This window comes from Macaca thibetana, chromosome 18 (genome assembly GCF_024542745.1).
Source record: "Macaca thibetana thibetana isolate TM-01 chromosome 18, ASM2454274v1, whole genome shotgun sequence".
Lineage (NCBI taxonomy): Eukaryota > Metazoa > Chordata > Mammalia > Primates > Cercopithecidae > Macaca > Macaca thibetana.
This window is the reverse complement of record NC_065595.1, coordinates 48,628,136-48,647,156: the sequence shown is the minus strand read 5'-3', so window position 1 is coordinate 48,647,156 and position 19,021 is coordinate 48,628,136. Positions and strand designations below refer to the sequence as shown.

Sequence of the window (19,021 nt, the reverse complement as noted above, 5' to 3'; positions counted from 1 at the left end):
GCGTTTCATCATGTTGGCCCGGCTGGTCTCGAACTCCTGAGGTCAAGTGATCCCCCTACCTCGGCCTCCCAAAGTGCTGAGATTACATGCATGAGCCACGGGGCCTGGCCTAAAACTTAAAAAACAAACAAACAAACAAATCTACCTTAAGGGTGGCTTCCCTAAAATCTATAGCAAATATACCTAGTTGTAAACTTTAGGTGCTTTTCTAGTTAGGAAGTAGTCAAAGATGTCCGCATCACCCCTGACATTTAACATTGTGTTTCAGACAATTCAATGAGAAAAGAAGAAATAAGATACACAGAGATTGAAAAGGAAGAGATAAAATGTCATAACTTGTCGATTAAAAGCGAGAGAAACAAAAGAGTACAGAGAGATTTGATGCAAGAACAGACAAAAATCAACAACATATCTTTATGCCAGCAGTAATCAATCAGATAAAACATTTAATAAAAGAAAAACCTCACTTACAATAGCAACAAAATTATAAAGTTCTTTGGACTAAACAATAAAAATATACACAGCTTCTTGAAGAAAATTACAAAACTTTATTGAAAAGCATAAGAGAACATGACATTTATGGTTAGAAAGATTTAGTAAATTTAAGGTATCAATTTTCTCCACACAGTTCTAAACATACAGTTCTGGTGAAGTCCCAACATGATGTTTTGGTAGAACTTGAAAAATGGATTAAAAAATTCTAATGAAGAGTTAATGACTATGAATAACTAAGAAAATATTTGAAAAAGAACATAGAGATAGCACAACCCTATCAGATATAATGAGATATTAGGAAACAATAGTAATTAAAATAGTATGGTTGGCTTCTTTGATTTTCCTGTCAAAATGTTATTAAAAATACAAACATACAAGATGAAAATTAAAAAATCATATGCTTTTATTTTTTTTTTGAGGCGGAGTCTCCCTCTCTGTCCCAGGCTGGAGTGCAGTGGCGCCATCTTGGCTCACTGCAACCTCCGCCTCCTGGGTTCAAGTGATTCTCCTGCCTTAGTCTCCTGAGTAACTGGGATTACAGGCACCTGCCACCATACCTGGCTAATTTTTGTATTTTTAGTAGAGACAGGTTTCACCATGTTGGCCAGGCTGGTCTTGAACTCCTGACCTCAACTGATCCTCCCACCTCGGCCTCCCAAAGTGCTGGGATTACAGGCATGAGCCACTGCACCTGGCCAAATCATATTGTGTTCATTCAGCGGTAGATAAATGACTAGAATATACTATAGAGTCCGGAAATAGTTCCACGTATATTTTGAAACTTTTTATCTTTGATAGACGTGACATTGCAAATGAATGAGGAAAAGGTGGCTTTGATCAGTAAGATAGTATTTGGGCAATAGCTTTATATGTAGAATCTCTGCTGTGTGCTATACATAATAATATTTGTAGATGGATTGAAAACTTTAATGAGCAAAGCTTAAACTTTAGAAGGAAATGTGGGGGAATATCTCTGATCTTGAAGTGGAGAATTCTTAAGACTGCAAAAACATAAACCATAATTTTAGGAAAATGCCATGACTGAAAGTTAAAAAATGTCCATATCAGAAGACCACAAGCAAGGTTAAAGACAAATGATGGACTAAACAGTAATGTAGTCTGTTCTGCTTGCTACAACAGATTATATCAGAATGGATAGATTTATATGTGACTTTTTTTCCCCTGAAAATTGTTTTGGTCCATCAACAAATGGCAGCTGAAGCAAAGCACACTAAAAACATAGCTGAATATAACAAACCATGGAATTAAGCACTGTGACACAAGGTGCCCAGCCTTCATCTTCTTAGTTCAGTTTGGCTATGAGTTCTCTCTCCGAATACCTATTGCATGTACCTTTCCCTTGTGCATTTTAAATTTATTTCCATAATTTACCAGCTTCAACCACTATCCCTCTTTTCTTTTAAAAAAATTTTAGGGTGAAATGTTTGTTAGGAACTTTATATACCTTTTCAGAATCGTTTGTATTTTTATTTGGATTGTTTGGGTTTTGTTGGTCGTCAGGAAACAAGGTTGCATGAGTGGTCTATTCCAACCATTTTTTTCCATAAGCCCTATAAGTTTCAGTGTGCAGGTATGCAGAATGCAAAGTTTTTCAGTGTTTCATATGTTACATTATATCAGAAATGCCTTAAGTGATACTAAATGATTTAGTATCCAGAAGATGCAGTTCTAGGTTATAAATCATTTCTCCTCAGAACTTTGAACACATCATTCTATTGTTTTGTCATTTGTTATTGCTCATGAGTTTAATGCTAATCTGATTCTCTTTCCTTAGTAGGTGATCTATTTTTACTTCCTCTGTGGAAGATATTAGAAGTTGAAAAATTATTTTTTAATTTTTATTTATTTATTTATTTTGAGATGGAGTCTCTATCACCCAGGCTGGAGTGCACTGGTGCAATCTTGGCTCACTGCAAGCTCCACCTCCCGGGTTCATGCCATTCTCCTGCCTCAGCCTCCTGAGTAGCTGGGACTTCAGGCACCCTCCACCACACCCGGCTAATTTTTTTGTATTTTTAGTAGAGACAGGGTTTCACCGTGTTAGCCAGGATGGTCTTGATCTCTTGACCTCGTGATCCACCCACCTCGGCCTCCCAAGGTGCTATGATTACAGGCGTGAGCCACCGCGCTTGGCCGAAAAATTATTATTTGAAATTTTTTCCAGTAATCTATCTGGTTGTGACTCTTAAATTTATTGTACAGGTCATTCACTTGTCTCTATTCTGCTGACATATTTTTTAGCTCTGGAAATTCCCCTCACACTCTCACTTTCTCCTTTTGTTTCTTTAAACATAATTTTCTCTGTCTGTCTTCTGTGGCTGTTGGGCCACTGGATTAGGGCTCTAATGTGTTAACTGTCTCTAGTTAAATTCACTTTCCTTTTTTTCTTTTTCTTTTTTTGGAGATGGAGTCTCGCACTGTCACCCAGGCTGGAGTGCAGTGGCGTGATCTCGGCTCACTGCAACCTCTGCCTTCTGGGTTTAAGCAATTCTCCTGCCTCAGCCTCCCGAGTAGCTGGGACTACAGGTGCACGCCGCCATGCCTGGCTAATTTTTTTTGTATTTTTGTATTTTAGTAGAGACGGGGTTTCACCATGTTGGCCAGGCTGGTCTCAAACTCCTGAGCTCAAGCAATCCGCCCTCCTCAGCCTCCCAAAGTGCTGGGATTACAGGTGTGATCCACTGCACCTGGCCCACTTTCTTTTTTTTCTAGTAATTCATTCTTTTTTAAATTTTAGGGTTTTTTTTAAGGCCAGTTAGAAGATAATCTTAATTTAGTTTTTTGTTTGTTTTTTGTTTTGTTTTGTTTTTGAGACAGTCTCACCCTGTCACCCAGGCTGGAGTGCAATGGTATGATCTCAGCTTACTGCAACCTCTGCCTCCCAGATTCAAATGATTCTCCTGTCTCAGCCTCCCAAGCAGCTGGCTTACAGGCGTGCGCCACCACGCCTGGCTAATTTTTTGTATCATTAGTCAAGAGGGGTTTCACCATGTTGGCCAGGCTAGTCTCAAACTCCTGACCTTGTGATCCACCCGCCTCGGCCTCCCAAAGTGCTGGGATTACAGGCGTGAGCCACTGCTCCCGGTCTTATTTAGTTATTTTTATAACAGTTTTAATATAACTCCCCTTGTGTAAGGGGTACTCCTTTTCTTTTTTTTGAGACAGAGTCCCGCTCTGTTGCCCAGAGTGGAGGGCAGTGGCGTGATCTCGGTTCACTGCAGCCTCCGCCTCCCAGGTACAAGTGAATCTCCTGCCTCAGCCTCCTGAGTAGCTGGGATTACAGGCACCCTCCACCACACTTGGCTGATTTTTGTATTTTTAGTGTAGATAGAGTTTTGCCATGTTGGCCAAGCTGGTCTTGAACTCCTGACTTCAGGTGATCCACCCGCCTCGGCTCCCCAAAGTGCTGGGATTACAGGCATTTGCCACCATGCCTGGCCAAATATTTTTTATTTAAGTATAAAATGCATACAGAAACGTGTCCCTATCACAAATGTCCATCTCAGTGAATTTTCGCAAATTGAGTACACCCATATCAAGCAACCATTCAGCACCTATGTCAAGCAACAGAACATTAGCATCCCAGAAACTCCCTTAATGTTCCCTTCACCAAGGGAACATATCCCACCTCCTTCAGGATACCATTATTCTGACCTTTAAATAGTTGAACTGCTTTTTGTAGATTCTAAAAATAGAATCATGCAGTTTGTACTCTTTTATATCTGGCTTAACTCAACATTTTATCATTATGTTCATGTTGTTGCTTATAGCTGTAACATTTTCATTCTCAATACATCATATTGTAGTTTTCATTTTGTGAATATACCATAATTAGTTATGCATTCTTCTGTTGGCAGACCTATGTATAGTTTTCAGTTTGGGGCTATTATAAATAGTGTGGCTAAGAACTTTCTAGCAAATTATTTCTGATTATATATGTAATTTTTGTTTTCAAATAAATGCAGGGTCTCACTTTTGCTCAGGCAGGAGTGTAATGGAGTGATCATAGCTCACTGCAGCCTTGACCCCCTGGGCTCAAGCAATCCTCCTTAGTCTCTCAAGTAGGTAGGACTACAGGCATGCACCACCATGCCCAGCTAATTTTTTATTTTTATTTTTAAATTTTTTATAGGAGCAGAATCTCATTATGTTGTCCAGTCTGGCCTCAAACTCCTGGCCTCCAGTAATCCTCCCGCCTTGGCCTCCCAAAGTGCTGGGATTATAGGCATAAGCCACTGCCCATGGTTTTATGTATATAGGTTTGATGGGTATATATTTCAGAGTGGAATTTATGGGCTCTAATGGATATTGCCACCCAGTTTTCCAAATGGTTGTATAAATTTATACTCCCATAGCATCCAATGTGAGTTTGGTTCATATCCTCCCTAACACTTGGTATTTCCTACCTTTTTCATTTTTGTCTTTTTCCTTTCTTTTTTTTTTTGAAACAAGGTCTCACTCTGTCGCTCAGGCTGAAGTGCAGTGGCACAATCTTGGCTCACTGCAACCTCCGCCTCCCAGGCTCAAGTGATCCTCTTACCTCAGCCTCCCGAGTAGCTGGGACTACAGGCATGCGCCACCATGCCAGGCTAGTAGAGATGGGGTTTCGCCATGTTGCTCAGGCTGGTCTTGTGAGATTAAGCCATTTGCTGCGCTAGCCTCTCAAAGTGCAGGATTACAGGTGTGAGCCACTGTGCCTGGCCATTGTTTTATTATTACTATTTTTTTAGAGATAGGGTCATGCTGTGTTACCCAGGTGGGCCTTGAACTCATTGGCTCAAGAAACCCTCCCACCTCAGCCTCCCAAGTGGCTAAGACTACAGGTACATGCTGCTGTGCCCAGATTTGGTTACTTTTACTATATTTAAAACTAGTTTTGCTGGGCACCATGGCTCACGCCTGTAATCCCAACACTTTGGGAGGCCGAGACGGCTGGATCACTTGAACTCAGGAGTTCAAGACTAACCTGGGCAACTGGCGAAATCCCATCTCTACAAAAAGTACAAAAATTAGCCATCGCAGTGGTGTGTGCCTGTAGTCCCACCTACTGGGGAGGCTGAGGCAGGAAAATTACTTGAGCCCTGCAGGCGGAGGTTGTAGTGAACCGAGATTGCATCAGTGCACTCTAGCCTGGGCGACAGAGCAAAGCTCTGTCTCAAAAAAGTAAAGATAAATAAATAAAATTAGTTTTTAGTTTGACAAGTGAAAACTGGCATCTTGTTTACTTTGCGTTATTTTGGTTTCTGGCTATGGTAAATATATTTAATTGTTATTGTGTTTTGAGGGACAGTATTGCTCTGTCACCCAGGCTGGAATGCGGTGGCACTTTCATAGCTCACTACAGCTTCAACCTCCTGTGCTCAAGTGATCCTTCGCCTCAGCCTCCTGAGTAGCTGGGACTGGACGTGCATGCTATCATAGCCAGCTAATTTTTTTTATTTTTAATTTTTGTAGAGATAGTGTCTTGCTATGTTGCCCAGGCTAGTCTTCAACTCCTTGCCTCAAGCCATCCTCCAGCCTTGACCTCCCAAAGCACTGGGATTATAGGCATGAGCCACTGCACCCTGCCTAATGTTTTGGTTTGTAGTATTAATTGGTAATGACTTCTAGTGCTGTTTTAATGTTAGCTACCATTTGTTGAGCACTTTCCTGACTATCACAAATACTGTGTTAAGCATTTTATATGTGTTATCTATTTTAATCCTCTGAACAGCCCAGTCAATTGTAGATACTTTTAATATTTCATGACTGAGGAAACGGATTTTATAGGGGAAAACTGACTTGTTTAAAAGTGCTACATTGGCCAGGCGCGGTGGCTCAAGCCTGTAATCCCAGCACTTTGGGAGGCCAAGACGGGCGGATCACGAGGTAAGGAGACTGAGACCATCCTGGCTAACCCGGTGAAACCTCGTCTCTACTAAAAAATACAAAAAAACTAGCCGGGCAAGGTGGCGGGCACCTGTAGTCCCAGCTACTCGGGAGGCTGAGGTAGGAGAATGGCGTAAACCCGGGAGGCGGAGCTTGCAGTGAGCTGAGATCCGGCCACTGCACTCCAGCCTGGGCGACAGAGCTAGACTCCGTCTCAAAAAAAAAAAAAAAAAAAGGTGCTACATGGTTAGGAAACTCAGGTTATGTGATCTGTTACTGCACCATTTCCCCTCAACTTTTGTTATGAGGAATATTCATATATATTTATAGAAGATTGGATTAAATGTATATATATTCTAGATCCCAGATATATATGTCTGTAATTTAACTGGTTCTCTTGAAAGCAAAATGATCAAATAAGGTATTTGGTAGGGCTAGAGAAGATAAAAAGATTTTAGTTTGATTCTAATTAGAAAGTTGGTTATAAATGTTTAAAGCCGGAAGTATTCTTAAATATTTCTCAAATTACATTCCATTGCACAGTTTGGGAAATTTTCCTATTTCCTGACCAGATAACTTTGAGTAACACCTATTAACACGCAGATAACTTTGGGTAACACCTAACTTTGGGTAAAACCTATTAACTTTATTCTAGAACTTCCCAAATCATTTGTGTGCTCTTTTGTAGTAGACCTGTTTATGTCTTGTGGAACAACATGTCACAAATACATCAGTTTGAGACAAAAGCTTATGTCATTCATCCTTTTATTTTGTAAGGGGGGGAAATGGAGATCCATTGTGGGTTAATTTGTTGGCCTAAGATTACACAGCTACTAAATGGCAGAGCCAGGATCCAGTTCTTCCTTTGTACCATGTTTCCTCTAGTAATATTATTAATATGTAGCATTAATATTTATTCATCATATACTGTGTTAGGAAGTTGTAAAGAAGACTTGAGTGTAATTTTTAAAACCTTACCATCTAGTCCAGTTATCAGTCTTACTCTCTGATAACTACATATACAGTTCTTAAACTTCTGAGATTTATGTGCATATGAGTAGCTTATTTAATTTGAATACATATTTATAATCACTTGTTTGTATTTATAGAGATGAAAAGAGTAATTTTTTTCTGTAATTAATGTGTCATAATGTTTGGTTTAGCTTCTGTAGAAAATGTTTCCTGACTGCAATGAGGGAAAGCGGAGCACATTGTCCCCTGTGTCGTGGAAATGTGACTAGAAGAGAGAGAGCATGTCCTGAACGGGCCTTAGACCTTGAAAATATAATGCGGAAGTTTTCTGGTAGCTGCAGATGCTGTGCAAAACAGGTAGAGTAAATGTGACATATCTCTTCTTTGGAAGCCAAGTTTCTACTCTGAAATTCTTGTTTGAATTTTCTTGGTTGCTGCTTTTTTTGTTTGTTTTTTTTTAAAAGATGAAAGATATTTAGACTGGGAATTGGATAGAAAAGGCCAAAAAAAGCTGTGGTCATAGATCTTACTAGATTATAAACTTACTGAGAAATGACACTGAAAAAAAAAATCACTGAATTTCATGATATTTAGCATGGCATTTTTCTAAAAGTAGTTTCTCATTGATTACTTACTTAAAGTAACTAAATTAGCAAACTGGCATTTAGCTCATTTAAACCTCATTCTGGTACAAATTCAACCCTTAAGTTTTTCTCATGGTAGCATCATTATTGCAGCTTTGCACATAGACATGTTACTAGTTTGGGCACATAGATTTATGTAGTTAAGGAACTCTCTAGCTGCTCACTTTACTTATATATTTATGTATTTAAGAAATCACAAGCTGCGGGCATGGTGGCTTACGCCTATAATCCCAGCACTTTGGGAGGCCAAGGTGGGTAGATGACCTGAGGTCAGGAGTTCGAGACCACCCTGACCAACGTGGTGAAACCCTATCTCTACTAAAAATACAAATATCAGCTGGTGTGGTGGTGCATGCCTATAATCCCAGCTACTTGGGAGGCTGAGGCAGAATTGTTTGAACCCAGGAGGTGGAGGTTGTGGTGAGCTGAGATTGTGCCATTGCACTCCACACTGGGCAACAAGAACAAAACTGTTAGAAAAAAAAAAGAAATCACAACATATTTGGTTAATTTTAAGGAACATGTAGGAAAATCAGGTGTTAACAAATAACCAGCATTAATTCTCTAATCTGGATTTTATTGTTCTAGCATTTGGAGAAGGAATAAAATAGTGAGGGGTGGTTAGGCTTTGAGTATATCCATGTGTCTATAGATTTATCACCGACATTTTTTCTAATAGCTAATGAATTCAGAGCAAAACTGGTTGCTATTTCATGCATTCACACAAGTCAGATCTGCTTTTCCATCTTTTTGAAGGAAGTGTTTGACAGGGCAATGAATTGAAGCTAGAAAACACACTTGAGGGATTCTGGCTATTCCTCTCAGTGAGAAACTGAAAAATGTTCCAAGTATTCCTGGGAACTTAATTTTTTTTTCTTTTTTTGGAGACAAGGTCTCACTTTGTCACCCAGGCTGGAGTACAGTGGCACAGTCTTGGCTCACTGCAGCTTTGACTTCCCAGGCTTTAAGCAATCCTCCTGCCTCAGCCCCTCAGGTAGCTGAGATTACACCTGGCTAATTTTTGTATTTTTTTTATAAACGGGGTTTTACAATGTTGCTCAGGCTGGTCTCGAACCCCTGAACTCAAGCAGTCCACCGCCCCAGCCTCCCAAAGGGCTGGGATTACAAGTGTGAGCCACCGCACCCAGCTAGGAACTTAATTTTTTAAAACTGCTTTCTAACTCTGCCAGGCTGCAGAAGTTAAATAAGAAGACATGCCCAATAGCATCTGGCATCCTCTTAGTGCTTTTAATTTTTTTGTCTACTACTAGTAGTATCTTTTCAAGTGTGAAGTTATTTGCTATTTTTTGCAGTGAATTTATGGACAGATGGACTCTTCTCCATCTCTTCATTTAATGAACAGAAATGTATTATCTATTTTTAACTCCTACTTAAGGATGAAATCATTTACTTAAAAAAAATACAACTCGTGTTTAAAAGGAGTATTTAGTTTTTTTCCCTCTTTTTGACACTATCTCAAATCTTATGAGTTCTATTTTAAATTAAAAGTCACATTTTAATAATTTACAGATTAAATTCTATCGCATGAGACATCATTACAAATCTTGTAAGAAGTATCAGGATGAATATGGTGTTTCTTCTATCATTCCAAACTTTCAGATCTCTCAAGATTCAGTAGGGAACAGGTAAGCAATACTTATTCCTAAATACAGAATTTTCATAATTGAAATGGAAATTGTTTTGGGAACTATATGATAAGGTATTTGGGGTGATATGTGCGTGTATGTACACATGTGTTTTTAAAGTGAATTGCCAAGTATCAGAACTACAGCATTTGCCTTCAAAATCTGTTTGGCACATGTAAGATCTCATCTGGGAGATGAACTTCATGAACTTAAGCTTATGTTATTTAAAATCATTCTAAGAATTTTCATTTTTGAGTAAAAAATCAGTTGGAGATTTTTCTCTTACTGATTTTGCAACTGAAGTGATTTGAAAAACTATAGAAAAATCTTTTCAGTAATGTATTTGCAAACTACAGCCTATTTTTTCTTTGCTATCTAAGGGATAGACTTAGAGTTTGAAATTTTTATTCTAAAATGTCATGTAAAAGTGAAACCAGGTGCAATGCAGTTCTATTTGAGTCTCATTTCTTTTAAACAACTAGATTTGGATTGATTTGTATCTTATTTCAGATTTATGTACATTAAACATTTTTATGAAATGTATTTTACACAGAAAAATGGCCAAAATGCACTTGTGGTTTAAAAAAATAATGATAAACATCCAGTTACCTATTAACCCAGGTCAAGAAATAGGACATTTTTCAGAACTTTAGAATGTCTATGTGAACTCCTGCCCCATTTGAACTGTATACTCCTAGATGCAACCACTATCCTCTTATTTGGATTATTCATTCCTTTGATTTTCTTTATGTATCATCACCCATGCATGTATCCCTATAACAATGCATTGTTAATTTTGAAAACTTCAGTAGTAAGCACACACATAACTGTGTAAGGAAAGACAATATTGCCACTATTATAGAAAGGTTCCCAGGAGGCAGTATGTTAAGCAGTCTGTAAGATTTTATTTTAGTGGCTTTTCATTTTACATATTGCTAATTTTTAGTAACTTAAGCGCCCGTGAGCACTTCATGTTGATCATACTACATTGGGCATCTTCCCTACTCAGTTGAAATTTCTGGTAAAGATCTTTAGTGATTGTCTGGTAAAGATCTGTAGTAATTTTCTGATTGCCTAGTCTGAAAAATCTTTTCAGGTTCTCATTTTACTTGATTTGTTAGTGTCAAGGAAATTTGGTGGAAATTTGTTGCTCTTGTAGTTTTGTTTAGTCCTTCTGGGTTTCTTCATTTCTATGTTTTTCTTATTGTTGTACTTCTACTTTATTGTAATTTCCTATCTGCTTTTTTACCCAGTAGACTGTTCTTGTGTGAGGGGATGGTGTTTGTCTTGTTGAGCATATCCCCAGCTTTCAGTAAAGTTCTTAGTGTACATGACTATAATCACTGCTTTTAATGACCAAATTTTCTTGTCAGGAGACAGGCCTTCTTCCCCCTTACTTCTTAGATCCACTTGGTCATAGACACTTGATTCCTAATAGCAATATTCCTCATCTATACTTTTATCTTGTCACTTCCCTAGCTCAGGCCCTCATCATCTCTCACTCGAACTATGATAATAGCCTTTTAGTTGGTAGTTATCCTCTAATCTGTGTTGCATTCTGTTGCCAAAGTAATATTAATGAAGTATAAAAGACAAAATTCCAGCTGGGCGCGGTGGCTCACACCTGTAATCCCAGCACTTTGGGAGGCCACGGTGGGCAGATCACTTGAGGTCAGGTGTTCAAGACCAGCCTGGACAATATAGTGAAACCTTGTCTCTACTAAAAATACAAAAATTAGCCAGGCGTGGTGGCACGTGCCTATATTCCCAGCTACTTGGGAGGCTGAGGCAGGAGAATCACTTGAACCTAGGAAACCTAGCCTGGGTGACAGAGTCAGACTCCGTCTAAAACACACACACACACACACACACACACACACACACACACACACACGACAAAATTCCTTATTCCAAAGCCTTTCTGATCTGGCCCTTTCCTCTCTTTTTATAGCCTCTTTCTTGGTTATCCATCATTGCATCACATGCCTTAGCCATGTTGAATTATTTGTTCCGTATCTTTGCCATTCTTGAAAAACAATATGACTGTGGTTAAAAATGTAGGCTTGCACCCAGAGTGCTGGGTTCAAATTTCAGATGTCACTTACTAATTGTATTACACTGGCAAGAAACTGCCACAGTTGTCTCATCTGTTTAAGGAAAGGTATGAGAGGCGATGATGATATTAGGACCTCATTGGGTTGAAGTTAATAAATGAGTTAATACAGGTAAAGAAACTTGAATGGTACTTTGCTTGAAAAATGTTATTTCTTCCTCATCATCATCATTATCACTCCCTCACCTCCACACTTTTACCAGTAATATCCCAACCTGCATTTTGCCAGCTGGTCGACTTTTTTCTTCTCCTTGAAGACTTAGACCAAGTATTAGCTACTCAGTAAAATTCTTCCTGAACTCTAGAATTTCTTCTTCTTGGTAGAACTGTTGTATTTATTTATTTATTTCAGCCTGTCTCCTCACCTAGAATGAGCTTTTTAGTCTTATTTATTTCTATATCCTATGCAGAGTTCTGATTGCAATGGAATAACTGAGTTTGCATATGGATTTTTAGTCAGTAAGAAAATTGGCAAAGGAAGGAAAAGTGTTTTTTTTTTTAATTTTTAAATTTATTTTGTTTGTTCTGTTTTGTTTTTAGACAGGGTCTTGCTCTGTCATCCAGGCTGGAATGCAATGGCGTGAACATGGCTCACTGTAGCCTCAACCTCCTGAGCTCAAGCAATCCTTCTGCCTCAGTCTCCCATGTAGCTAGGGCCATAGGCGCATGCCACCACGTCCATCTAATTTTTGATTTTTTGGGGGGCGGGGAGTTTTTGGTGTTAAACAAATTGAGCTGGGGTTCTCAATTTGTTGCTCACGCTGGTCTCGAACTCCTGACCTCAGGCGATCCACCTGCCTTGGCTTCTCAAAGTGCTGGGATTACAGGTGTGAGCCACCATGCCCAGCCAGAAATGTTTATTTTTTTTATTTTTAATTTATTTATTTGTAGACAGAGTTTTGCTCTTGTTGCCCAGGCTGGAGTGCAATGACGCAATCTCAGCTCACTGCAACATCCACCTCCCAGGTTCAAGTGATTCTCCTGCCTAAGCCTCCCAAGTAGCTGGGATTACAGGTGCCCACGACCACTCCCAACTAATTAATTTTTGCATTTTTTGTAGAGATGAGGTTTCACCATGTTGGCCAGGCTGGTCTCAAACTCCTGACCTCAGGTGATTGATCTACCTGCCTTGGCCTCCCAAAGTGTTGGGATTACAGGCATGAACCACCGTGCCCAGCCAGAAATTTTTTGTTTGTTTGTTTTAATGGTAGGAAAAATAAGATGTGATCCATGGTATACTCATGGTCTGAGCAGGAAACGGTGGGCTCTAATTATGCAGTTTGAGGAGAATTTAGTAAAGGGACTATTTTCAAAGAATAGTATATTAGGTATACTATATAAGTAGGGTATAGGAAGCCACAAGGAATAATGGTGTGCTCTGGGTCTGCTGAAAGCAGGAGAGAGGAGGAAATAGATACCAGAACCTGAAGAAGACAGCTGAATAGAGCATGGCTATGGAAATTCTTAAAGTGGCATTATCTGAGTAGAAAAAAAAATTGCAAAATAAATTCATAGATCATTTCACAAATTCATACTGTTTATTATACCTTCTGAAGTGCTGGACACACTCCACATGTTATTGAATATACAGGAATCAGTAAAACAGACATTATTTTTTCCATATATCTAACTGTAAGCTATAACTTCCAGTTGAGCCATCTAAAATAATCTATGCCATTTTCATTCATATCATTCAGAGTAGTACTGTTTACTATAAATTAGTAAATATTGGAGGATGTTTTAGTAAAATTCTTGCATTGGTGTGGGGTAGTTTCCCATAATAATTAGATAGCAGTGCTAATTTTACTAAGGCCATTCCTATTTTATAACAAAATTCTGCTTCTAACATAAGGTTATATATTTTTGTTTTCTTTAACCACAGGAGGTGGGGAGGAGGAGGGAAGATGAATGTAATCATTAAGATACAGAAGACATTTCAATTTTATCTTCCTTGGAAATCATTTGGTCTGTTTTCAGACTGTTCCTACTAATCTTGACTCTTTGTAAACATTAATAACTGGGTATCAGTAGGCTCATACAGTTTATTTCAAATACAGCTCTTCACAAAAACTAAAAAAGGAAAATTGCCAGCAGTCTTTTATTTTTCCTAATAAATTTCTCTCCAGATTGTTTAATATTTTAAGTGGCTAAATAACTATGAAGAAATCTGGCATAGTATTAAAATGTTCTTTTTCTTGTTTATAGGTATTCTTCATATATTCTGGATAATAATCTTTTGTTATGGCTGGGTGCAGTGGCTTATGCCTGTAATCCCAGCTTTGGGAGGCTGAGGTGGGCAGATCACCTGAGGTCAGGAGTTCAAGACCAGCCTGGCCAACATGGTGAAACCTTGTCTCTACTAAAAATTAGCCAAGTGTGGTGACACACAACTGTAGTCCCAACTACTCAGGAAGCTGAGGCAGGAGAATTGCTTAAACCCGGGAGGCAGAGGTTGCAGTGATCCGAGATCTGGCCACTGCATTCCAGCCTGGGAGATAGGGCAAGACTCTTTCTCAAAAAATAATGATAATGCTGGCGCGGTGGTTCCCGCCTGTGATCCCAGCACTTTGGGAGGCCGAGGTGGGCAGATCACTAGGTCAGAAGTTTGAGACCAGCCTGGCCAACATGGTGAAACCTTGTCTCTACTAAAAATACAAAAATTAGCTGGGCGTGGTGATGTGCACCTGTAATCCCAGCTACTCAGGAGGCTGAGGCAGGAGAATTGCTTGAACCTGGGAGGCCGAGGTTGCAGTGAGCTGGGATCGTGTCAGTACACTCCAGCCTGGGCAACAGAGCGAGACTCTGTCTCAAAAAAAGAAAAAAAAAATCCTTTGTTACATGCATTGCAGATATCTTTGTTTAGTCTTTGGCTGGTTTTGTATGGTGTCTTTTGACATAGAAAAGTATTTACATGTATTATACTCCCAAAGTGCTGGGATTACAGCACTTGTATTTACATGTATATGTATATTCTTTAATTTTCTTTTTATATCATGCTTGAGAAATTTTTTCTACATCAAGGTTATAAAAGATATTTTCTTCTTAAACTTTAAAAGCTGAGCTTTTCACATTTATTTGAGATGTATAATGTGAGGTAGGAAAAATTTTCCCTATGTGATAAACCATTTGTTTTGGTACCATTCATTGAGGAGCCGGTTCTTTGTCTACTGATTTATAATGCCACTTCTGTTCTACACATCTCTGCATTCTGGTGTTTTTTCCGGGGGTAGAGGGGTGGCAGTAGGAGGTGATCCATTTTTCATTCCTCTAGAAATATGACCTCTCTTATTTTATTATTTATTTTATTGAAGCAGGGTCTGTGTTGCCCAGACCGATCTCAAACTCTGGGGATCAAACAGTCCTCCTGCCTTAGCCTCCCAAAGTGTTGAGATCACAGGCATGAGCCACTGTGGTGCCTGGCCTCTTTCTCATTTTATTTTATTTATTATTTTTATTTTTTTTGAGACATAGTCTCACTCTCTCTCTCAGACTGGAGTGCAGTGGTGCTATCTCAGCTCACTACAACCTCCGCCGCTGGGTTCAAGTGATTCTTCTGCCTCAGACTCCCGAGTAACGGGGACTACAGGCATGCACTACCACGCCTGGCTAATTTTTGTATTTTTGGTACAGAGTTTCGCCATGTTGGCCAAGCTGGTCTTGGCCTCCTGGCCTCAGGTGATCCACCTGCCTTAGCCTCCCAAAGTGCTGGGATTACAGGAGTGAGCCACTGCGCCCAGCCTCTTTCTCATTTAAAAAAAATGCATTAACAGTTCATTTAGAACATGAGTAAATGTTTTATATCTTTTTCTAGTAAAACCTTATAGTTTTTGTTGCTATAAAAATGAGCCCTTTTTTCCCTGTTTGATAATCTAATTAGTTATTACTAGAGAGTAGAAATATCAATTGATTTTTATGTTAATCTTGTTTTCAGCAACTTTGATGATTTATTAGTTGTAATAGTTCTAATCTGGTAGTTCTTAAAATCTATCTGTTGATTCTTTTACATTTATTATATAGAAAATCATATTTTCCTACAGTTTTGTCTGCTCCTTTTAAACCTACTGTTCTAGATAATACTTGATTTATTGCATTGAGTAGGTTTTCTATTCAGTGTTAAATAGCACGCACCTTTTTCTTGTTCCTGATTTTAGTGGGAATACACCTATAATTTTACAAATAAGTATAATATTTACTATAGTTTTTTAGCATAGATCTTTTAGTTTTACAGTTTATCTGCTCCATGTCAGTATTACCCTGAATTTAAGATTTCCCCATTAAATAGTTTTACTCAAATCAGAGTAATATATGAAATTAAAAACATATATACATCTGGCTAGAGTTCCAGATATTCTGATATCTGGAGTCTAGGCATTTATATTTTTAAAAAGCATTTTGCTTACTCTTTAACATTGGATAGAGATCCTATTAAATGCAGTAAACCAAGTGAGATATAGAACATTAAATTTAAAAGCAACAGACATAACTATGGGAAAATAAATTTTTGTTTTTGTTTTATTATGGAGATTGAATTTTATTGGTGTTTCTGTATCTGATAAAATCATATAATTTTTAAAAAATAATAATTTACTGTCAGTAATTGATTTTCTATTGTTGAACCTATTCTGAGCTAAATGAGCAGGCATGATACAAGGATGAGCAGGCATGATGAATACAACAGGCCAGGCATGAAACAAGGATGACTAAGAACTAGAATGATGATAATGATAGTAATAATGGAAAAATTGAAGTTACAATGGTAGATAGAAAGGAGAACATGTTTAAAAAGGGTATTAACTTTGATATTAAATGCTTTAAATCAGAAGTTTTGTGATTGCATTACCCTATCAGTAAAATAATTGAGTATGTACCCCCAGTGTTTGTTTATTTAAAGCTATGCATAGTACTGGCTGGGTGCGGTGGCTCACGCCTGTAATCCCTGCACTTTGGGAGATCGAGGTGGGTGGATCACTTGAGGTCAGGACCAGCTGGGACAACATGTAAAACCCTGGCTCTACTAAAAATACAAAAATTAGCCAGGCATGGTGGCATGTGCCGGTAGACCCAGCTACTCGGGAGGCCAAGGCATGAGAATCACTTGAACCCAGGAGGAGGAGTTTGCAATGAGCCGAGATTGCGCTACTGCACTCCAGCCTGGGAGACAGAGCAAGACTGTCTCAAAAAAAAAAAAAAAAAGTAGATCCAAATGGAAAATGTATGCCATAGGATAAAATAAAAATTTTCAATCCTGGCTGTGTGTGGTAGCTCACGCTTATAATCTCAGCACTTTGGGAGGCCAAGGCAGGCAGATCTCCTGAGGTCGGGAGTTCGAGACCAGCCTGACCAATGTGGAGAAACTGTCTCTACTAAAAATACAAAACGAGCTGGGTGTGGTCGTGCATGCCGGTAATGCCAACTTCTCAGGACGCTGAGGCAGGAGAATCACTTGAACCCGGGAGACGGAGGTTGCAGTGAGCCACGATTGTGCCACTGCATTCCAGCCCGGGCAAGAAGAGTGAAACTCCATCTCAAAAAAAAAAAAAAAAAAAAAAGCCCCAAAATTTTAAGCCTATTTTCTAAATATAAAAAGGACTGTTGATGAAATTTGCATCTTCCCCAATGAAGTTATAGTTCTATAAACCAATTAGAAGTTGTTATAGTATTTTTAAAGGGCACATTTAAAACCTATTGATTATGTTAATTTGGAAGATTTTTAAGCTGGTTAGAAAAAATCTACCAATTTTAAATGTATAGATATGAGTTGTTTAATTGGTGACACATGCTGTTTTTGGTAACAAAATCATATAACACTCCCTTAATAAATGCACTCTCCATAATTTGACTTTATTTTGAAGAGCAAGTTTTTAGTTCCAGAAAGGTGCAAATAGTAGTTTGTCTATTTGGGTTATGTACTTTCTTTTCAGACAGAGTTTTGCTCTTGTTGCCCAGGCTGGAGTGCAGTGGCACGATCTCAGCTCACTACAACCTCTGCCTTCTGGTTTCAAGCAATTCTGCCTCAGCCTCCCAAGTAGCTGGGATTACATGCCCGGCTAATTTTTGTTTTTAGTAGAGACGGGGTTTCACCATGTTGGCTAGGCTAGTCTCGAACTCCTGACTTTGTGATCCGCCCGCCTCGGCCTCCCAAAGTGCTGGGATTACAGGTGTGAGCCACTGTGCCCAGCCTGGGTTGTTTTTTTTTTTTTTTTTTTTTTTTTTTGAGATGGAGTCTTGCTCTGTTGCCCAGGCTGGAGTGCAGTGGCGGGATCTCGACTCACTGCAAGCTCCGCCTCCTGGGTTCATGCCATTCTCCTACCTCAGCCTCCCCAGCAGCTGGGACTACAGGCACCCGCCGCCACGCCTGGCTAATTTTTTTGTATTTTTAGTAGAGACAGGGTTTCACCGTGTTAGCCAGGATGGTCTCGATCTCCTGACCTTGTGATCCGCCACCTTGGCCTCCCAAAGTGCTGGGATTACAGGCGTGAGCTGCCGCGCCCAGCCAGGTTATGTATTTTAACAGTGAAGTTTGCTTGCTTGCTTGGGCTATGTGTGGAGACATAACATGGTTATCTTCACAGAAGTGAACTGTCATTGGAATGGTGCTTTTTCACTGTGTACACATTGTTGTGTATACATTTATTATGAAAGTAAACAGAAAAGAAAGATCAGCTGCTAGGTAGATGATATAGTACTCCTTGTCTTTTTATAAAGGAAAAATGAATAACCAGTTTAAGTTCAACTTTTTAAACTTTGGCATTGAGATATAGAACCAACCTGTGTTGTACAATTTTTTCTTAGCCACTACCTATCTTATTACTGTGTGAAGATTTCTACTGTTGAAAGACATTTGCTTTTATAAAATTGACCACGTTGGGCTGGGCGTGGTGGCTCACGCCTGTAATCCCAGCAGTTTGGGAGGCTGGGGTGGGTGGATCACCTGAGCTCAGGAGTTCAAGACCAGCCTGGCCAACATGGCAAAACCCCATCTCTACTGAAAATACAAAAATTAGCCAGTCGTGGTGGCTCACGCCTGTAATCCCAGCTACTTGGGAGGCTGAGGCAGAAGAATTGCTCGAACCCAGGAGGCGGAGGTTGCAGTGAGCCAGGATTGCACCACTGCACTCCAGCCTCGGCGACAGATTGAGACTCCATCTCAAAAAATAAATAAATAAATAAAAATTGACCACATTGATCAAATTCCGTAGCACACAAGTGACAGTCCCTGTATGGAATACTTACTCTTCCCTCAGGATTCCTCTGATATTCCA

At 39.2% G+C, this 19,021-nt stretch overlaps 1 protein-coding gene across 2 annotated transcripts in view; it reads left to right on the top strand.

Annotated features, from left to right (window-relative positions):
- RNF138 (ring finger protein 138) overlaps window positions 1-19,021 on the top strand; it is a 40,449-nt gene that overhangs the window by 12,458 nt on the left and 8,970 nt on the right. For both annotated transcript variants that reach the window (XM_050768280.1, XM_050768278.1), the window contains 2 exons: window positions 7,548-7,713; window positions 9,531-9,646. In XM_050768280.1, coding sequence (XP_050624237.1) covers window positions 7,576-7,713; window positions 9,531-9,646 — 254 coding nt within the window. In that variant the 5' untranslated portion in view covers window positions 7,548-7,575. The remainder of the gene's footprint in view (window positions 1-7,547; window positions 7,714-9,530; window positions 9,647-19,021) is intronic.